The sequence below is a fragment of the Pteropus medius genome, unplaced genomic scaffold (assembly GCF_902729225.1).
Source record: "Pteropus medius unplaced genomic scaffold, Ma_sr-lr_union100, whole genome shotgun sequence".
In the NCBI taxonomy this organism is placed as follows: Eukaryota; Metazoa; Chordata; class Mammalia; order Chiroptera; family Pteropodidae; genus Pteropus; species Pteropus medius.
Window position 1 is genome coordinate 3,125,049 of NW_024356249.1, and position 21,634 is coordinate 3,146,682.

Consider the following 21,634-nt stretch of genomic DNA (forward strand, 5'->3'; position numbering starts at 1 on the left):
CGTGTGGAGCCACCTCACACCCTCTTCCCACCTCCTTCCCCACCTGCAGATCCTGCTTGCTCTTCAGGACCCAGCTCAGGCCGCAGGGAGCTGGCTATGACTCAGTCGCTCACGTTGACCTTGCCCTTTTCCGAATGTCTGCTTACGTCAATAACATCATCCGTGTATGTCGCCTCGTATTCTCCGTTGTTCCTTGTGTGTTACTGTTAGTCCACCCAGGGAGGCAGCTTCCTTGGAGCAGAGACTGTGTCCTACACCTTGTTTTTATCCTGCGGGGTGTTTGCTACAGCGGCTAGCATGTCATAGGCGCTCAGAAAATCCTTAGTGTTTAGTTGACAAGCCGGTGGAAGGAAGGTTGCTTTCCTACAGCGATGACCTCTTTGTCCTGGCAGCTCGCGGATAAAACGTTCTCCTAAGCCACGCCGGAAACACCAGGTCAACGGCTGCCCGGGAGATGCTGAGAAGGACAGACTCATCACCACGGACAGCGACGGCACTTACAGAAGGCCCCCGGGCGTCCACAACTCTGCCTATATTGGCTGTCCAGTGCGTAGTGCTGCCCCTCCCCTCTGGAATCAGGTCGGGGTGGCTCTTAGGGGGAGGAGAATGAACAGTGGTGGCTGCCGCCCTGTGTGATGTCGAAGCCTGGTGGCCGGTGCTCCAAGGCCAGCAGGGTCGTGAGGTGCGGGGTGGATGAGGGAGCCAGCTGCTCCTTCGAGGGGAGGCGTAAGCCATATAAACCGGGGGGCTGCGGGTGGGCCTTCTGGAGACATACTCTGTTTCTTCTCTTTCTCCATGCAAGCTCTGTCCTCTCAGCCTTCAAAATGGGCACTTCTCGAGGTTAAATGGAACACAGAAACATCCAGAAGTCCCCCTCTCCCATACCCTGCATCCAGCCAGTCAGACAGTTGTTTGGATTTCTTAGTGATAGGAGGGATATTTAGGGTTTTGTCCCTCCCTTCTGTTCCCGGAGTGCTAAGAAGATACTGTATTCACTAATAATATATTTTATTTTAATGGGAGAAAGAGCTTACCAGAAGTTAAATACGGAATGAAACAGTTCTTTCAAACAGAGTTGCTCCAAGTGTAAGAGGCAGACACCGATAGCATTAAGACACACACGCAGACCTCATTGAATAGAGAGAAAAGCCAGCCTCCCCAAGGGGCCGTGAGAAACAGACACAAAGACATCCCAAGACAGAGGTCGTGAACGCCAGACGCGCCAACTCCGGCAGCAGGAGGAGGACGCACGGTGGACGCCCACGGCCTTCAACCGGGGTGCAGCCCTGCCTTGCTGCCTAGCACCCCTTCCTCCTGGAGGCAAACGTACACAGCCAGCCATGTCCAGAGAGAAATTAGCAAAAAGCACGTCCTCGGAAAAGGGATTCGTGAGGCACACGATCAGTTTAGATAGAGCTTACGCAACCATCCATTTCTTAATTAAAGTTTTCTGTTTTGTCTCCTGAATCACACTAATGACTGACAGTTAAAAAAATGTGCCAAACACCGTACTGACGTTGGGGCTAAATATAACTGAATCGCGATCCCGTGAAAGAACCGGGCTTTTTCCCTGGGAATACACAGTATTTCCAGTGTCCTCAAGACTGACCGCGCCCCTCAAAGCTGCTTGCGAGGACCCAGGGACCCCAGAGAGTTGGCAGATCCACAGCTTAGATTGCTTCAGTCCTGCGTGCCTGGAGTCCAGTCGTTTCTGATGGCTGCGAATGAATCCCCAGGGGAGGGGAGCTGTCGCCGGAAGTTCGTACAGTAGGTGGCGCTCTTGTGCTGCTCTCGAGTGTTTGGACAGGCCCTTTGTCTGGGTGTCTGTGGCGTTTGGTTGGACCTTGGGAGGGCTGTCCCCAGGAGAGTCACACAGGGACTTCCAGACCCTGTCGTGTGACACTAAGAAATAGTAGGGGTCCATTTCTTGCCTTCATCCGTGACCCTAAGCCAGGCCTCCCTCCTGGTGGCCCTGAGCATCCTTTTTCTTCTTGCTTTTTTTTTTTCTTTAGCATAAAGCTCAGAGGTTCCTCCCTCAGCGTGTGGAAAGCAACACACCTCGGGCAGTTGCTGCTTCTCCAATCACTCTATTTTTTCAAATATTCTCAAAAGTAAAAATCTCCCTCCGGTAGACTTTTTGTTTTCCCTAAAAATTCCGAAGCACATACTTTTAAGGATAAGGCCTTTCTTGGAACTCACCTTTTCTAAAGAGGTAGTATTTCATCTTCAAGATTATACTGGACATAACATGTTTTTGAATGATCTTGATTTTTACATTTTTTCCGCTCAAAATATCATCTCCTTGAGAGCTCTTTTCTCCCACAGTGAAAAAAAAAATATTCCTGGATTTTTTGTAACTGGGGGTTACCATTATAATTCAGGCGTGGGCAAACTGGGGTCCTCAGGCCAACTCCAGCCAGCTGCCTGTTTTTGTAAAGTTTTCCTGGATCACGGCTGTGCCCGTTTGTTTGCATGTTGTCAATGGCTGATCTCGCTGCAGTGAGCAGAGCTGAGTAGTTGGAACGAAGACAATATGACTCACAAAGCCTAAAGTATTTACTGTCCGATCCTTTACAGAAAAAGTTTGTCAACCCCTGATACGATTTATCATCCGAACGAGACACTTGTGAGAGGGAAAGGGACCACTGTTTATTATCCTGGGACAATGGGCATCAACCGACATCGTCCTGGGCCAGCCAGGGTGTACGATCACTCTATCTTATAATACCCATAAAGGATTGCAAAACAGGCACCAGCATACATCATCCCTGATGACTAAAGGTAGAAAGGTTTGTCTGTATTTCTGAAGAATGATGGATGCGCGTGCGTCTGCAAAGGAAGTAAACAATGTAACAGAATTGTCAGACTGTGATTCAGAAGAATGGAATTCAAATTTCAACTCGGAGATTCTGGATCTATATCCACTTTCATAGATGGCAAGTTTTTATTTTATTTTATTTTTTAAGTACCATCTATATGTGAAACTGTGCTAGATGTTGGGATATAGAAACATGAAGAAGACCTTGGCCTGTAAGTTCCGATGGTCTAGCTCGTGAAACGAGGCGACGAGAGAGAACGGGAGGCTCTAACGTCTTGGCTTCGTGCTCTTTGCCTTCTCGTCAGGACTCAAGGGGACAGCGGGGATCCAAGGGAACCTTCCTCTGCTCCTTTGTAACATCTCTCTCCCTTGCTATAAAAGGTAAAGCTGCTCTAGAATCATGACCGCAAAGAGTGAGTTGGCAGTGGCTGTGGCTCTGGACTCTGCTCACATGCACCTAACCCGCCTTCCCCGCCACCCCGCAGAACCTTCCTTGGGCTTGTGGCTTTGTCTATGGCCACATCACTCACTTCCTCGCTCTACAGCTGTCTGGTCAACTCCTGGAACCGCCACCAGGGAGGTCTCGTCTGTCCTTGGAGAGACCCTCTGACCAACAGCATGTGTTTCCGGACAAGCTTTTCCATTTCTCTACCATGAACTGTTGGGTTGGTGGCACACAACTGTCCACAGCTTCCTTATCAGAGCGCCTCAGGACAACCAGGAATGGGGGAAGGGCACGCACGTGGTCCTTTTATCCACCCCGCAGGAAAGGAACAGAGTCTTTCCAGTGCTCTGTCATCAACCCGAGACCCCCTTTGGGGCCCAGAAGTGAGAATTCCCAGATGACAGATGTCACTTAGTAGAGCCTTCCCTGATATGGTGGAATTGGAGAAACAGACGTAAGGACCAGGGTGCGGTGTACACGGAGGCGACACCACCCGCTCCCTGTGGAGGAGGGGAGCACCTGCCCCACCTCAGGCAGGCAGTCACTGCTCAGTGGCAGTTTCTGTGGAGGAGTAAGGGCTGGTGATGCCAAGAGAATCCATAAATCAGAGTGTTAATGTGACATCTTCAGTTTTTTTTTAAATAGTGGCCAAGTACTTTCTTAAATACCACGTGGGCCCGGCAAAACAGGTCTAAGGGCTTTTTGTGGGTTTCCCAGTGTGTGGAATGGTTTTCTCTCTGTTTAGAGTGAAGCAATGGACACCTGACCATCCACTAGACCATGATCTTTAGGAAGCGTTTTCCAAACAGTTGACTGAGAATAAGGATGTATCTTGAATAGTTTTTCTTTGTAAGGGACTCACCGACCCAGACAGATGTGGGACTGTCTTCCTCGGCCCCTTCAGTAGGGCGATCCAGCTGGCTGAGCTAAACCATGGACCAGCAGGGCGAGCAAAGCGTTCTAGATAAAAGGCTTCCGGCCTTCTTTGTGGAGGGCGTGGGGTCACCGGACGCTGGTGCAGGACCTCTTTGGGCATCTGGAGCCACTGAGACTCGGAAGGGCTCTTCTTCCGTGGGTCCCTCGCTTTGTCTCTTGCAGTTTGCCTAGTGTACGTGATGACCACGTTTTGCTCATAAGGCAGTATCAGGAAATAAGATTATTTTTAAAATCTTGATTGTTATATATACCCTGCCTCTTGGTGCAGAATATAATTTAAACCTTTCTTGATGACCTGTGTTATCTAGCGATATGTCCATTTTAAGGACAAATAGTTTCTGAATAAATAATTACTATTTACTGTTGTAAACAGTTGTCATAAGTTTTAAAATTATTTACACACACACGGTTGTAATGTAGTAGTGACTGTGAACTCTTGAGGTGAATATAGGGCTACTTTTTCCTATAGTTAATAGTAGAATGCTTTAGTTTTTGGTTTCTGTATCTATGGAGAGTTGACTAGGTATTTTAGTATATAGGCTCTGGGATATCATTTATGGTTGCTTAAGGGCTTTCAATAAAAAAAAAGTATATTTCCAGGTATGGAAATGCATTTCAGATAGTTGATTGTTGGGTTTTGCCAGATCAATGATTGTCGAATGTTTTCACTTTTTTCCTGGTTCGAAATTTTTGCCCCCATGAGATGTCATACACATCCCTCGGTCGTCATTTTAGAAATTCTTGTGGTAAGCCTTTTTCTTCATGCCAGTGAAAACCGTTACATTCCCTTCGGGCCCCAGAGAGAGTTCCGTCTTCGATCGCCACGACGCTCGCGTCTGATTCTTCCTTGCTCTGCTCTTTCCCTGACTGTAGTCCGACCCCGACCTGCCGGCAGATGTGCAGACGCCATCTTCCACCGAGCTGGGGCGGTACCCAGGCCTGCCCTTCCCGGCCCCCCAGTACATCCCGCCCCAGCCGTCCATTGAGGAAGCACGCCAGACCATGCACTCCCTCCTGGACGACGCTTTTGCCCTCGTGGCCCCCAGCAGCCAGCCTGTCAACGCTGCAGGCCCCGGGGTCCCAGCCGGCCTGCCTGTGACCAGCACCCCTTCCCGAGATGAGAAACGAGCCACCCAGTGGGGGTCCTTCTACAGTCCAGCTCAGACGACGAGCAGCCCATGCAACGTAAGTATGGGCCGGTCTTCTCTGGTCTGGAGCTTCGTAGATTCTCCCTCTCGAATCCTCTCACTGCACCGTGCTAGTTGGAGCCACTGTCATCTCTCACCAAGGTTGTGGCAAGGACTTCCTAACTGTCCCCCTGCCTCTGGTCCTGAGAGGCCTACACAGGATGGATCCCATGGGTGACGGGGGGACTGGGAATGGAGACGAAGGCCGACCAGGAGCCTCTTGAGTGCTCATTTTCCGACCGGCACTTGTTCCCTGCTGGCCCGTACATGTTTCCTCTCTCTGCTCCCAATGCTCCTGCGATCGTTCTGTGAAAAAAATCTGTGGCCTTCTTCATATCCCCCGTTCCTTGTGGGGGATGTACGTGCCTGATCCGCGAGGAAGCCTAAATAGTTCTTGGCACTGTTTTCCCCCCTGATTAACCAGTGTTCGTTTTATCTTCAGATTCAGCTCTTTCATCCACTTGAGGCAAACTTTATTTTATTTCGAAATAATTTTCTTATTCTAACCTATTTATCGGAGTCACCGATAGCAGTTGTCTCTATGTTGGCTCATCTTTGTCTGTTTTCTGTATCTACCACTTTAATTGCTTTAGCTACTTCGTCCTTTTTCCCCTCTGTCTCTGCCTTCATTACGGTTATTACGGGCCTTTTCTCTGCGACATTAATTTGATTTTAAGCCATATCTCAGTTCTTTTTCCCCTGCTAGTTGAGTTCTTAGTCATAATGGCATTGTTTTGACCCTCAAATTATTTTCACAGTCCGTAGTCTCCCATTTCAGTTCATTCCGTTGTTTTATCATCTCATCGTGGGACTTAAAATTGCCATTTTTACTAAGTTCTTTTATAGTTCCGAATATCTGTAGCGAATCTGTCGCTCGTATTGTCTTCCAGACGGAGTTCTCTGTCTTTTACGTACGTTCGTGTGTGAAACTTGCATTTGTCTGTCTGCTTGCTGGCTTGCTGGCTGTGCCACGTTTGCAGAGTTGTCATGCGACTTTCCTTTTGTCTAGTTTGTGGTTAATACAGGCAGGTCTTTTCTCCCTTCACTTTGATTTGCTAGAATGTGGGTAAATTCACCTTTGCATACTCCTTACCTTATTTTGGACATGTTTCACACTTGAAAATGGCTCTCAGTCCATGTTTCTGTAGCCTGAGGTCATGGAAGAAGGGGAAGGGAGGGCCTGATGAGACCAGGTCCAGTCTTTCTCGGGACTTGTGCTCTGCTGTCTCTTCAGTGGTCTGGTTGCATCTTCCGTGCTCCTACCCAGCACCCACCCACCCACCCACCCACCCAGCCGGAGTATGTGCACTCCTGTGAGCCTCTGCTCCTCCATACTCAGACTCCTGGCTTGAAAGATGGGGCAGGACTTCCTGGAGTGGCACTTCCTGCTTCTCCTGACGTCCTGTTGGGCTTTGCGGGGGCTGGCTCCTACTCTGCGGGCTTTTCCTTCCTTTCTCCCCTCCTTCCCTTGCCAGTACTGCCTGTCAATCCTTTAGACAACCTGCCTCTAAGTAGGAGGTCACTCTGCATATTCTGGGGACAGGGTTAGGAGCCACATCGTGCTGCGGAATCTTTTGTTTTCTCCCTCCTTGGTTACCACTTTTCTCTGTTTACGGCCTGACTCTGCTCCTTTCTTTACTCGAATGGTTTTTTGCTGATGAGTTTTAGCAGTGATTTTTTGACAGATGTGTGTTATGATTTGTTCGTTGTTCGTAGGGGTTGGAGATGAATGATTCTGTGGTAATGCTTTAATCTACCATCTCAACTAAGAATTCAGCTGCAGCAAGGTTTTTGTAGGTGCTGTTATTGAGTGGTTTTCTCATCGTGGACTTTCGATGTTCCCTTTGTGAATTTTGACGAGCGCGATAGCAGTCTAATCCGCGACTACCTAGCATTGTTTCAGCATGCTTATCAACTGGTCATAGAGATACTGTTTGTTGCCAGGAGGAACTTGATCACCCTTTATTTGCTTCTTTTGACTACACTAAAAACCACAGGAATGTGGATTTCAAGGTGCTTTCAGTTACCCCATGGACCTTTATTAACCGTCTGATGACATTTTTGCTCCTTTTTGCCAGCACAAGGGTGTTAGTTATGCATTAGTGAGTCAGACCCCTTGATAGGTGGTATTTCTGCTTTCCTGAGTCAAGTTAACCAGCCCGGACGAGTCCTCTCAGCAGCAGGTATGAAAACCTGAGCCATACTTTGACAAGCAGGCCCATCCCAGACGCCACCAACCGACTACCCTTCTTGAGCTGTTTACCTGGGTTTTTTTTGTTTTTTTTTTTTGTTTGTTTGTTTGTTTTACACTGAATAGAAAGAAGGGATGCATTAAAATGAGACTTTTGTTGACATAGCTGATCAAGACCCTAAAATTCAGTTTTATCCCCCAAACTTTTATACAGATGTGATCGATTTAGAGTAAATGCCTGCCATTCTGTCTGTGACTTAAAAAAACAAAACAAAACAACTTTTTCCATGGGGCCTGCTTAGCACTACAATAATAAAATGGGTGGGGGCGGGGCGGATGTTTTCCAGTTTTTCTTTTAGTTCTTCTCTTATTGGATCTCCTGAAATCCTGATAGGTAAACCGCTAAGCTCTGATCTTTTTTGTTTTATTTTGCACGTGAATATGTTTTAAAATTTGAACCATGCTGAAAGCACAAGGGCTGCATGAATAATCTTTTCTGAGTCTCAGATTGCCCTTTAATTATTTGGAAGAAGAATCGAAGTTCCTCTTCCTTGCATTCATCCCTTCTTTCGTACCCCACTTTGGCCTATTTTACCCGAGTTGGGGAACTCTGCAGGGCTCTGATTTCTCTTCCTCTGCCCTGGGCATGGAAACAGAGCCGGTCAGAAGGTTAAGTAATTTGAGCACCGTCTCATATCTAATAACCCCTTCAGAACTCAATGAGGCGTAGAGATCATTCTGTCCTTGACATTCTATCCTTCTGGGCGTTAGGAAATAGGTCTGGGGAAGTGGTGAAAAGCATCATCTTTGGAATCAGACAAATTAGGAAGAAATTACTGAACTTCTTTGCCAGTTGGTTTCGTCTACAAAACAGAGGTTGTGAGCCCTTTTTTTTAGTGTTACTGCAGGCCTGAGTTAGTGCTCATACAGTGCTTACCAAAAATAGTCATTCCACAAAGTCAGCTTAAGAAGAAAAATAAAGATCTACTATTAGAGCAAATCCAGAAGCAAGGCTGACTAGATACCTTAACTCGGAGCTTGCGATTCTGCCTGTGAACAGCCAGTTGGTTCAAACTGGAGTTGGACAGATTCTCTCCAGAGTTAGTGTTCTGCTGAAATATCTGATTCCAAAATGATTCATAATTGTTGAAAAAATATGTGGAAATAGGAGTCGCGTGTTTGTTAGGGCTGGGTACGTCGATGTCATGAGGCACGCAACGCAAATACACATTTCTTTAAGTCTGATGCCACATGGTTTTTAGTCCGGACTTGGTTAGCTCAGATTAGCTCAGGTAAGAAGAGTTGATGGACGGATATGGAGGCACCTATGGAACGATATGGTGGGGCCTCCTGGGAACCGGAAATCTTCCAGAAGCTGAAGGTGCTCACTTTATCTTTGTCTCTCTCATTTCTGGTCCTTTATATCTTTATCTTTTTTATAACGTGGTACAGCATTTGCATCATTTCGCATCTTGAGTGAATCCGAGTTGCTGCTGGGCATCCATTAGACCTGGTGACTCTCGTGGCCGATGTTGGTAGAGTCCCTTGTGATAAATGTGGCCACTTTGGCCTGCCTTTTTAGCAGAAGATATAAGTTTATAGAGAAGGCCTCCGTAGGGAAGAGAAATCCTATTATTCATGTTTTTACAAAAGAAATAAAGATCTTGAAATTAGTTGTGTTTAAAGTCTGGTAGCCTTGTTCTCCAAACTGAAGCTTCTGGCATTACTTGATGGCAGGATGCCCCAATAGCATGCTGACTTTTTATGAGAAAATAATTCTCTTGAAAGTTGATCCCATAAACCTAAATTTATAAGTTTGCTGTTGTCACTTTCTCATAAGTATTGAATATTAATCTTTATCTTCTTTTGAATTTCTTCCAGAGATATGAAGACTATGGAATGACTCCCCCATCAGGCGCATTGCCAAGGTAAAGTTTGCAGGAGAAAATGTGTTAGGACTTCCTCATATAGGCTGTTTTTTTTTTTTTTTAATTTTGTGAACTCATTTCTGTTAGCTGGTATGAGCAGATTCAAAACTCTGAATTGTGTGTTCTCTTGATTTAACCGGAAAAAGAGAAAAAAAGTTGGAATTTAAGTTCTGCTTCCAGTAATGACAGTCTAGATAATTTCCTGAGGACAACTGGAAAAGTTAGATAATATTTTGAAATACAAATATAAAACTCAGAGAGCTAACAGGGCAATGAAGCAGTATGGTGCCAAGATCTAGGAAGTCTAGAGAGGTGAGCCCTGCCTTTTGGACCCCTGTCTCCCAGAGGCACCTACTGATTCCAGAGGAGGTGACTGAGAAGCTGAGCAAAACTTTTGATAGACTCATGGGGCTGGGAGGACAAGGATGGGAGGTGCTCGTAAACACCCAAAGGTTTTGGGTTCAGACCCTTAGGTGTTATACCCTAGGAGTAAGGGTGAATGGTAAGTAGATGAGTTTCTACAGGAACTACAACTCGGCTTTGAATTCTTTCAACCCCTGATGGCATTGAGGTGATCAGACACTGTTAGTCCCTCCAGCTGCCTGGCAGAAGCAAATGTAATTCTCCTTTAGAGGAAAATCATATCATACTAGGTCTCATTATCATTATAGGTTTTCAGGTACATGCCAAACACACTACCAGGTATACGAGAGGAAAAGAAAATATGATTTAAAACATAAAGAGAAACACAATAGAAATGGAATTAGAGGAGTTCCAGATATTAGAGTTATTGAACATAGGTTTCGAAATAATTATGCTTAATGCAGAGTTAAGCTCCAGTGTCTGGGAAGATGTAAAAGTACTAATTTGTGTTAGAGTCTAATAAGTCAAAAAGTTTGGTGTAAATTTTAGGATGACTTCCTAAAGAATGCTAAAAAATTAAATATCAAGGTAATAGGGAGAAATAAAATAATTTAAAAATAATCAGAAGAAGGGAAGAAATATAGGAGAGAAAGGAACATAAAATTGGCAGTACATATAGAAAGCAAATATAAGATGGTAGAAATCTGAATTAGATATATGTGATTACATTAAATAAAAATGGCTAAACATTCTAATTAAAACACCAAAGGATATAAAAAACTACTTTGGCTTACAAGAGACAAAAACAAAGTATGTAGATATGAAAAGGATATAGAAAATTTGAACGCGATTCATCAACTTGACCTACTTGAGATATATATATAGAACAGTGGACTCAATAACTGCAAAATACACATACTTCAAAAATATACACAAGATTTAAGAAATTTTACCGTATACTTGGCTATAACAAATCTTAACAAATTTCAGAGTCGAAATCACTCAGGGTATGTTTGCTAATCATAGTGAAATTAAGTTAGAAATCAACAACTGGAAAATCCATAAAGGTTTGCATGTTAATTAATACCCTTCCTAGTAACTGTGGTACACTGAAGAAATCACAGCGGAAATTAAAACATATTCTGAAATGAATAATAATTGAAAATGCACCTTAGCAAAAGTTGTGGGGTACATCTAAAGCCATATTAGGAGGAATTTGGTCCCCTAAATGCATGTATTTAAAAGGAAAAGTGGCTGAAAATTAGTGATCTAAGCATCCATCTCAAGATGTTAAAATCCAATTAATCCTAAAGGAAGTAGAAGGAAGGAAATAATAAAAATAAGGATAGAAATTAATGAAATAAAATCAAAACCGTAATAGGGAGGCACAACAAAGCTCAGAGTTCTTTGAAAAGGCTGATGAAATTGTTTGACCCCCAGAGAACTCGATCAGATAATCTGTAATGTCATCTATATGAGGACAAATTAAACTAGATCTTACAAAAGTTAAAAAGATTTTTTTAAAGATTTTAAAAAAGATATTCAGACATTAAAAAGATTTTTCGAACAAATTTCTTGTTAATAACTTTGAAATGGAAAACTTCCTAGAAAGAGAAATCCCAAATAATCATACAACTCTTAAAGAAACTGAAATCGTAATTAGAATTCTTTCCACAAAGAAAATTCTAGGCCCAGATGGCTTCAACAGGGAACGCTACCCAACACTGAAGGGAGAAAAGGTGCCGATGTAACACAAACTCTTCTAAAGAATAGAAAAAGAGAGAACGCTCCCAACTCATTTTATGAAACCGGCATAACTTTGACACCAAGGACAAGGCAAGAAGGGCAAGGACATTGCAAGAAAGGGAACATTAAGGGCCAGTTTCACTCATAAACATAGATGCAAAAAAATAAAAAAATATTAGCAAGTATATCCAGCAAGATATACAAAAGGAAACCACGTCAAACCAAAGTGGATTTATTCCAGGAATGCAAGGGGGATGTAATATTAAAATCAATCAATGTAATTTACTACTTTGAGAATAAAGGAGGAAAATCTTCATTTTAATAGATGCAGCATTTGATAAAATCCACATCCATTCATGGTAAAAACCTTGGCAAAGAATAGGCACACACTCTTCTAATCTGATAAAAGTTATCTTGGCAAATATTACCGAAAGGCGAAATGGTAGAAGTTTTCCTCCCCGAGAACAGGAGCAAGACAAAAATGCCTGCTTGTATTCCATTAACAGTGCTTGGGCATCCTAGTCAGTGCTATAAGGCACAAAAAGGAAAGATTAAGGAATTCAAAGGAAGAAAGAGTACTGTTATTATGCACACAGATGATATAATTTTGTAGTAAAAAATCCTAAAATGTCAACATGTACATTGTTAGAATTAAGGGAATTTAGCAAGATGGCAAAATAGCAGAGATAGCTAAGTTACCAGGTAGCGGGATACAAGATCAGTTTACAAAAACCTGTCTTATTTAAACCTTCTAAAGAAGGATGTTCATGATTTGGATAGCTCATTATTTTAAAAACGTCAGTTCTCCCCAAGTGATCAACAGAGTCATTGTAAACCCATTAAAAATCCCAGTAATTTGTTGGGTTTTCTTAGTGTGTGGAAACGGACAAGCTGATTTAAAAACATATGTGGAAATGCAAAGGACCAAGAATAGCCAAGATACGCTAAGAAAGAAGAATAAGGTATTAGGACTATTCTAGTTGTTGTAAATTAGTGTCAGATAATTAAGACAGTGTGGTATGGCTGTAAAATTGGATAACTAGACCAATGAGACAGAACAGAGTCATAAACAGACCCACACATGAGTGAACTATTGATTTATTACAAAGCAGGAATTGTAGACAAGCAGAATTAATCTCAGAAATTACACTAAACTATCCTTCAGTGACCAGGAGTCACACAGAAGTAGGAATGTTAATCTGTTTTGTCATAATTTCTATTACTTTTCTTTATTCTCCCTCATTTTCAGAGGGGTTCGCTCTATTCCTAGCCCTACTCCCCTACTCAGGCACTGCTTTGTGATCCCAAAGCAGTGAGGGAAAGCAAGCAAGCGGAGCTCAGGTGATCCAGGAAAGAAAGTAACAGGAAGGCCCTGTGATCCGGTTGGCCCAGTTCAGTTCCAGTTTACACCTGTTGTCCAGCATAATTATTAATAACTTCTACTCTCAGAAGTGCTCTGGTTTGGAGGATAAATTTTATGGTCACCGAAATTCTAGTGTATTTGGATCTGAACTACTTGAGCACACCTGGTGGGATACAAAAAAAAAAAAAAGCTGTAAATGTAGGCAGGAGGGGGCTCCCTGATGTGATGAAGTAGAAATAATTAAGTGAAGGGCCAGAGCTGGTTCATGGGTGGATGGCCCAGACTTTAGGATGCAGTTTGGTGAGCGCCGGTGTATGGATTTGCCTTACTTTAAGCTCTTTAGATCTGTAAGGTCAGAGACATCAGACTCCCCTTTCTGAGGTCAGTCTAAAACAGCAGCAGTTATTTAAAGAGAATAATATAGACAGCCTGGGTTTCGATTTCTGAGGTACACTTCAGAAAGAACACTGTAGAATAAGGGCAAGTCAGTCTACACTGTCATCAAACTGGTTTGATCTATTAATTACCGGTGGACTGTCATTTGCAAAGAATCGTAATTAGACTATCATCTTTTTTTTAACTCTTAAATTTCTTTAGAAGAGTGGTTCTCAAGTGGGATTCTGAGACCCCTGGATGGTGTTTGAGACCCTTTCAGGGGTCTTGGAGGTCAAAACTATTTTTGTCATACGAAGATGTCATTCGACACTTTTTGTGGTGTTGACATTTGCACCGAGGTGCAAAAGCAGTGATGGCTGAAACTGCTGATGACTCAGCATGTGAATCAAGGCAATGGCAGCAAATCATTCGCGTAGTCACGTTCTTCACTTCTATAACATCGAATTTATTTTTAAAATGCTAGTTTTATGTTAGTGTGTCTTTGATGACGTAAAAGCTATTAATTTCATTAAAACCTAAACTCTTGAGTCTTTTAATAGTCTGTGTGACAAAAGAAGAAATACATATAAAGCACTTTGTCGAGTACAGACATTTCAAAGAAAAGCATGCGTTCAGCTGTTTGAGTTGAGAAGTGAACTCACTGCTGTCATGTTTTTAACTTGAACAAACAACTGGCAGACATCATTATTGAGCCTTTGGGTGATAGGCAGACATGGTCTTGAAAATGAATGAAGCGAGCCTGTCACTTCAAGAAACACAACTGACAGTGTCTGTCGCCAATGATGAAATCGACTTTTCAAATGAATTTAGAACTTGTCTGCCACCATGGACTTGACAGCTTAAAGACGTTTCTGCTGAACTTGATGGTGATATTAATGAATATCATTTTTTAATACTGTAAAGTGAAATGTATTAATGTTTAGGAAGTCTATAAAGTACAGTGAACTAATATTTTTCAAATGACCAGTGTCATAAAATCACAGTGAGTCCATTCAAAATATAAGATATGCCAGTGAGTCTTAATGTAGCAGAGTACGAAAAATTCATTGGTATTGTTTCAGATTCCATGTTGCCACTAGCACTTAAGGAAACTTTGTTGAGTTTTGGTATGATATGGAAGAATATCTGAAATATTTTAATATTATCTGAAAAGGCTGTTAAAATATTCCTCCCTTTTCCAACTACATATTTATGACAACTGATCGAATACAGAATATATGAGAATTCAGACATCTTCTACTGAGGAAATTTGAAAAAGATGTAAAACTTTTCCCTAATGTTTTTTGACAATACAGTTAATTTAATGAAAAATATTGACACGTGATATGTTTAATGTTATTGTAAATGAATGGTAAAAATAAGTAATTAAAAAATTTCTGTTTTAATTTTAAATGCGATACATAGCTACAGGTAGCATACACATAAAATAAAAGCTGTTGGGAATTTGCACCAATTTTTATGAGTATAAAGGGATCCTGAGATCAAAAGATTAGAGAACTGCCACTTTAACACACTGGTTTTCAGCCTTAACCTGAGGATCGTCAGTGGAACCTTAAAAACTGCTAATGTTTGGGTTCCCCCTCCAGAGGGTCTGTTTTAATTGGTCTGGGGTGCAGCGTGGGCACTGGGGCTTTTGAAAGCTCCCTGGTGATGCTAATGTGTAGTAGCCACAGTTGAGAACCACTTTAGTCAGATGCTGGCAATGAAAAGGCCCTCGGACTTGACCGTGCCTTCTCCTGATCTGCACACTAAAGGATTTCTTCTTCCATTATCTGACAGATTTGTCAGGCATCAGCTATCTTTCAGCTCGTGTTCCAGGAGAGATGGATAATAAGCCGGTGGACCAATAGGTCTTATTTTTCCATAGGGCTGAGAGTGCACCCAGTCAGAAAGCAGAGCCAGGGTGCAGTGTGGTCCTGACACTTGGTGTGCTTTGCCTTCAGACCCAGTTTCGGCCCCGGTTTGCTGCCGTCTTCAGAGCTGGTGCCTCCTGAGTCCCAGCAGCCACAGGCATCGGCTGAAGCCCCGTTTGTTGCCCGAGGGATCTACTCTGAGGACATGCCATCGGTGGCCCGGCCTCGGCCTGTCGGGGGCACCACAGGTACATGTGGCTATTTAGCTTGCATTTCAGAACTAGAGGACGCTTGCATTTTGGCTAAATTCTGGCAGACTGCATTCTAGACTTCCCAGTGTATCAGCATCCCAGCGTTCAGCAGCCTCTTCCACTGATGGGAGCTGCTGCCCTCTGCTCCAGGCAAGATGCAGAGCAGGGAGCTGGGACAGGAGGGACCGGCTGAGATCCGGAGATTCAGGTCCACCGAGTCCTGAATCAGCATCTCAAAAGCAGGCCCTTCACATGGAACTCACAGCACATCTCTTCCAGGGAAAATGGTTCTAAATTCTTGGAATTCAGTTAAACAAAGATTTTTTTTTTTTCCTGAGCACTTGTTATGGCATTCAAACAGGTATTTGTTTTAAAGTGGGCACTTTCCTCGCTTTTAAGAAGTAACCCTAAAAGTTACTGGACAGTGACTCGGGAGATTTTTTTTTTTTTTTATTTGGTCTCTGCTGAGAGAGTGCAACCACTGATTTCTCCTCAAACCTCACCTCCCTCAATTTTTCCCCTTCTACCTTTGTTAATATCATCTTCTTCTCTTTTTAAATTTTCGTTTCATTTTTTTTCATGCTGTCCTGCCGTCCCCTCCCTGCTGCCACCCACCTGGGCAGTCAGGAGTGGAGGGCCTGGGGAAGCTGGTGGCCACGTGGAACTGTTCTAGTTCCTTTCAGCCTCTCTTTCCAGCCCTCATTAAAAGAATCATCTTAGTGTTATTTCTGGGTAACCAGTGCAGCTCTTGATAATTCAACAGGGAAAGGTCACGTCTTCTAAAGTGGTCTTCTAATTCAGTGTCAGACTTTTAAGTATTGGTATATGGCTTTTCTTTACTTTTAGCATTTAGGTATCCTTTAATTACCTGTAGGAATTCAAATACAAATTCTACACCAGAATATCTCCACATAGGAAATAAGAGTCTTGGTTTATGTTCTTAAAATAACATAATTCTTCATATAATATTGTGTGTCAACTGCAATTGAAAAATAAAAAATTATTTAAAAAAATAAAAGTTTAAAAAAACATAGTTCAAAATGTCCAATTTCTGGGAAATTTGAAGCCAGAAGGAAAATAAATTTTGTTAAATGTTTTTGTTAAAAAAATTTCAAAAAATTATAATTAGTTGATTTGAAAAACATGGAGCATAATTTGATTTACTTATAAAAGTATAATATTTAGTATATTTAATATAAAGATACAGGGTGTTTTTGTCAGACTACGATTAAAATTTAGGGATTAAGTCTTTCTGCATTCACTTTTTTAAGAAAAGGAGCTAGTTATAAACACCTGTATTTTAACAATCTAACACACTTAGTTTTTGTCAGTTTTTGAGAAGCACGTTAAAGATTCAAGAAAATGAGGAGCCCTCAGAATTTTGATAAGGCAAAAAAGAAATAATGTTTTCTAAACTGAGTGTTCTCAATAATTACATCTAGATTAGGAATAAATTTATTTTCAAAAAATAAAGTAGGAAAAAAATGCATTTACCTTAATGTCTCCTGGGGTTTTTGTGTTAATTGTTGGATCCAGAAAAAATCCTCATCAAGTTCAATAGATGCTTGACATTTATGAGGGATTCATCCTGAAATCTCTGTAAATGCTCAAATTTTCAAATGCTATGTTTTACACTTGATTTCCCTAATCGGTCCAACAGATGTATAAGTCGACCAGGTAAGAGACCCCTTGCAGACCCACCTGAGAGTGGTAATTGACAACCGGTGCCTAACATGGCTGAGCTAAGATTCTTACAAGGCAGTGGCTAGTCTACCTCACTGGCTTACCTGAGATCCAATTTCGAATCCCCAAATTACAATTGACCGTTTTGTGCCATAAATGACCTCTCACGAATAGTTGATACTATGAATGCTATATTTGTGAATGTCATTGAGAGTTTTTAAAGCATCTGTGTTGCTTAAACTCCTGAGTTCTTTCTGTTTCTTGTACAGCTCTGCACTCTGAAAAATCCTCAGTTCATTATCACTCCATCTTACTGCATTTTATTACAAGGGCTCAAAGTTTTAGTTTTCTCCATTCATTTCTTGACCCTCCTTTTGAAGACTGAAGCTCTAATAAGAGGGGCCATTACATGTTAAATAATGTGTTTTGCTATTTCTAACTTTCTGGAGAGTGTACACCTTCATAATGTTATTAAGAAACTTAGGCCAATTCCAGTTTTTCAAGAATTGGTGGATAATTATCCACTGTGGTCTCCAAGGCAGTTCTTGCATTTTACGTCATTTGTCAGTCAACAAAAATAATACAGCCTGACATCCTACAGGATCTCCATACTTTACAGGTGCTGGCTTTGTAGTGAGTCTTGTTTCTCCTATTAACTCACATCACAGATACAAAATGAAATTCAGACATTTACTTTTAATCTAGAAGGACAGAGAATTTATATGCATGAGAAACATTTGAAGAGGAAGTTATTTTCTAATAATTTCTAACAGATTAAATTGTGTGAAAATTTGTAATGGGAAAAATGTTAAGATACACCATAAGCGTTCTCTTTCTGACTATAAAATTATCAAATATGCATATGTCTAAAAATTTCCAAAAACAGAAGGAAAATAGTATCTAGGGAAGGTTTTATAGCAGATATGATCAAGAGGTATTTTTATTATAGAGGACGGCTCATGTAAATTGATAAATGGGCAAGCCTCAAAAGATGAATGAGCAAAGGACAGGAAGAAAGAATTCACAAAAGAAATGTGTGTGTACCATATGAAAGTAAACAAACAAACAAAATGCCTGGTTTTGAAAATGATTGAGGACGTGCCCATTAAAACCACGACGAGGCACAATATCAGTCATGAAGCTGATTTCATCATAATGTGGTGTGAAATTAGCATCTTGTTTCTTCCTCTGTTCAGTGGGGATAATATCACACTTACTGCCGATGGTTATTTTGATCATTAAAGAAGATAATGGGTATAAAGTGCTTTAAAATAGTGCCTGGCATGTCATACACTATTAAATATTAGTCGTCATTATTATTATTACTGTTGTTTTTGGTGTTAGTATAAATTAGTGAACTTAGGGAAAGCAGCCTGGCAGTAACTTAATGAGCTTTTGATTTGGTAATTCCATTTCTGGGAATCCAGGCTCCTCTTCCCCAAAGAAGTCCAAAATATTGGAAGAAAAACGACATGCAAAAGATATTTATCAGAGCATTATTCATGACGACGAACAATTGTCAGCTCCCTCGCTACCCAGTAATAAGGGCATCTGTGAGTAAACCGTGCAGCCATTCAAAACGAAGAGCTCGGAGTCAGAAGAAGGGAAATGAACGCTGCTTCCTGTGCATTCAGTACTTGACCTATTTTATCTCTTTTAATCCTTGAAATAACACCATGAGGTGGATTTATTTATTTTTTATCCCATTTGAGAAGTGAGGCATCAAGGCTCAGCGGGAGTGGTCACTGGATGCTCAAGCTGGCCGGGCTTGTCAGAGGCTGGGCTGGAATGCAAAGCCACGCTTCATGGGTGTGATGCCCCACGTTGAATCATGGGGGAAGCTCTTGTATTGTTAAGTGAACTCAACGAGATACAGAATTGTGTCTGAATTATGATTTCAACTACCATTGGGGTTTTATCACAAAGATGTTCTTTTCGCCCTATGCAGTTGTCTGAATCTTTGTAAATGGCGGAGAAGCCTGTGCGGCATTTATGTCCTTTGCAAGATTTGCTCACACAGTGTCTGTGGGGCATACGGAACTGACCGTCCTCATAATTTGAATACTGATAGGAATCTTTGGTAATTGACAAATGTGCCTGCAGAGTCTGTTACTCTAACAGGAGCCCGGAAGGTTTTTTTCTGAACTTTAGCTTTTAGTGATCATTATATATCCAAATAAAACTGTAGAGGAGTTCTTTCCCTGCCCGCCCCCCCAATTTATTTGCTTAAGGGAGGCTGTTAATTAGACAACTAGATGAGAAGATGATGGAGGGGGCCGCCTCCCTTACCTTGGAAATCTCTGAACCTTTGTAGGACAGATGAATTCGCTCACCCTAGGAGCATTTGGAAATAAGTACTTTTATTCCACAGTGCTTAAAGATCACTTTCTTCTCCCTTAATCTGCAGAATAGGGATATTTCCACATGCCAAAAGTTGATGAGGGAGAAACACATGTTGTTTAAGTTCCTAGTTACACGAGGCTAGAGCATGTGTGTCTGTAGGAGAGCGAATGTGCTCTGGGAAGATTCTGGCTTTGCCATCGTACACCTTGCTGATGGGGATCGGTGGGTGGCTTGAACTGTGACACGGCTGAGTTACGGAAACAATGAGTGTAATGACAGTATACTTTGACATTCTGAATTCAAATAAATATGCTCTGCCTTTTAAGTGAAAAAGCATATTGTTTTCAGCTCCTCGTGAGACTGAAAGCCTCAAGCAAGAAGGAGCTAGGTTTCAGCTTCTTCATGGCTCTAAAACCTTTTACTCTTTTCAGCTGAATAAGTAAGATGGTTCTTATTTGCAGCCTCTACAGAAATGAATGGAAGGGCCCTCTGTCAAAACCTTTATTCGGTCCTTTGATGTCTAGCCAGGAAAATAAGGACATCACTAGCAGCCACTGTATTGAAAGGAAGTAAAACCCATGAACCCAGAAACTCAAGGTCTGTCTTTCTTAGGAAGTTGGAGGTAGAATTAGTGCCGTGTTTGAACAATGCTGGTGTCCCTGTCTCTAAGGGAGTGTGGGGGTCAGAGCCAAACAGCCTTAACGAGCAGCCTCGCTCACCTACCAGTGTTGACCAGGTCTCTCCATTGTGTTCCTTCAGGCTCCCAGATCCAGCACCTGACACAGGTGGGAATTACAAGCAGAATCGGAGCTCAGCCAGTGGAAATTGCACCAAGCAGAAGCGGCCAGTATGGGGGACCAAGCTGGCCTTCGTATGGGGAGGACGAGGCAGGCCGAAGAGAGGCCGTGAGTATCTTGGATTTGGGTCTCCACTGAGCATTTACACATAATCACTTAATTCAGCTGTTTCTGCTTTGGGGATTCCTTGTAAAAAACCTACAAAATGAAAGTTTTAACCTCCCTCGCTTTTCTCCCCTTGAGTGTATTTTTGTTTGTATGTTTTTTTGTTTGTTTAACTTATTTTTTTATGGTGACATTGGTTAACAAAATCCAATAAGTTTCATCTATACACTTTAATAGTAAGGCCTATATATGTTTACACTGTGTGTTCACCTCCCATAGTTAGATTTCTTTCTATCACCATATATTTGACCCCCTTTACCCCGTCTACCTCCCCCTTCCCTACTACCCTCTGGTGACCACTAGTCTATAGTCCATGTCCATGAGTCTCTGTTTGTTTGTCCTGTTCATTTGTTGCTTTTAGGCTAATATCCCACATATAAGTGATATGTGATTTTCAACTTTTTCTGTCTGGGTTATTTCACTTAGCCCTCCAACCCGGAGTGGAGGACTGTTGCCATTGAACTTTTGGAAAGTATATACTCTTTCTTGAGGCAGATTTCAGGCTAGAGGTCATGATTTTTTTTTTTTAAAATAACCTTTTAAAAAATAATAAAAGCAATATTCATTACAGAAAATCTGGACAGAGACCTAAGTAACAGTTATGTTTTGTTCTTCCAGTTATTTTTCTTGTGGTAAAATACACGGAACATAAAATTTACCATCCTAACCATTTTCAAGTATACAGTTCAGTGGTTTTAAATACGTTCACACTGGTATGTAACCATGACCACCACCATGACCAGAGCTGCTTTTCATCTTGTGAAACGGAAACTCTGTACTCATTAAACACTAACTCCCCATTCGTTCACCTCTCCAGCTCAGGGAAACCACCACTCTGCTTTCTGCCTCTCTGATTTTTACTTTTAAGCAGTGAATTTGAACCTGTCGGTGACTAAACTCTGGACTTGGTCTTGGATGTGATCGCTGTGTAAATATATTCATGACCTTGCATACCTACTGACTCACTCTTTGTGCTTTGTGGTGGGTTTATCAGCATCATTTCTGTCTTGACCACCACGGGTAGACGCTTTTGCCGTAAGGACGCAATTTGGGGCATTTCAATGCCCAATTCATAGGGTTTGTTTTGCAGGTTTCTCGTTACTCTTGTAGAAAAGCAGAATATGAGCACAGGTAATTTCTACAATTGCTTTCCTTCGTTTTCCTCAAGA

At 42.0% G+C, this 21,634-nt stretch overlaps 1 protein-coding gene across 3 annotated transcripts in view; it reads left to right on the forward strand.

Moving 5' to 3' along the window:
- Positions 1-21,634, forward strand: part of KIAA1549 (KIAA1549 ortholog) — a 109,024-nt gene that overhangs the window by 80,582 nt on the left and 6,808 nt on the right. For all 3 annotated transcript variants that reach the window (XM_039861040.1, XM_039861041.1, XM_039861042.1), the window contains exons 15-19: positions 393-546; positions 5,073-5,384; positions 9,459-9,505; positions 15,317-15,474; positions 20,263-20,408. In XM_039861040.1, coding sequence (XP_039716974.1) covers positions 393-546; positions 5,073-5,384; positions 9,459-9,505; positions 15,317-15,474; positions 20,263-20,408 — 817 coding nt within the window. The remainder of the gene's footprint in view (positions 1-392; positions 547-5,072; positions 5,385-9,458; positions 9,506-15,316; positions 15,475-20,262; positions 20,409-21,634) is intronic.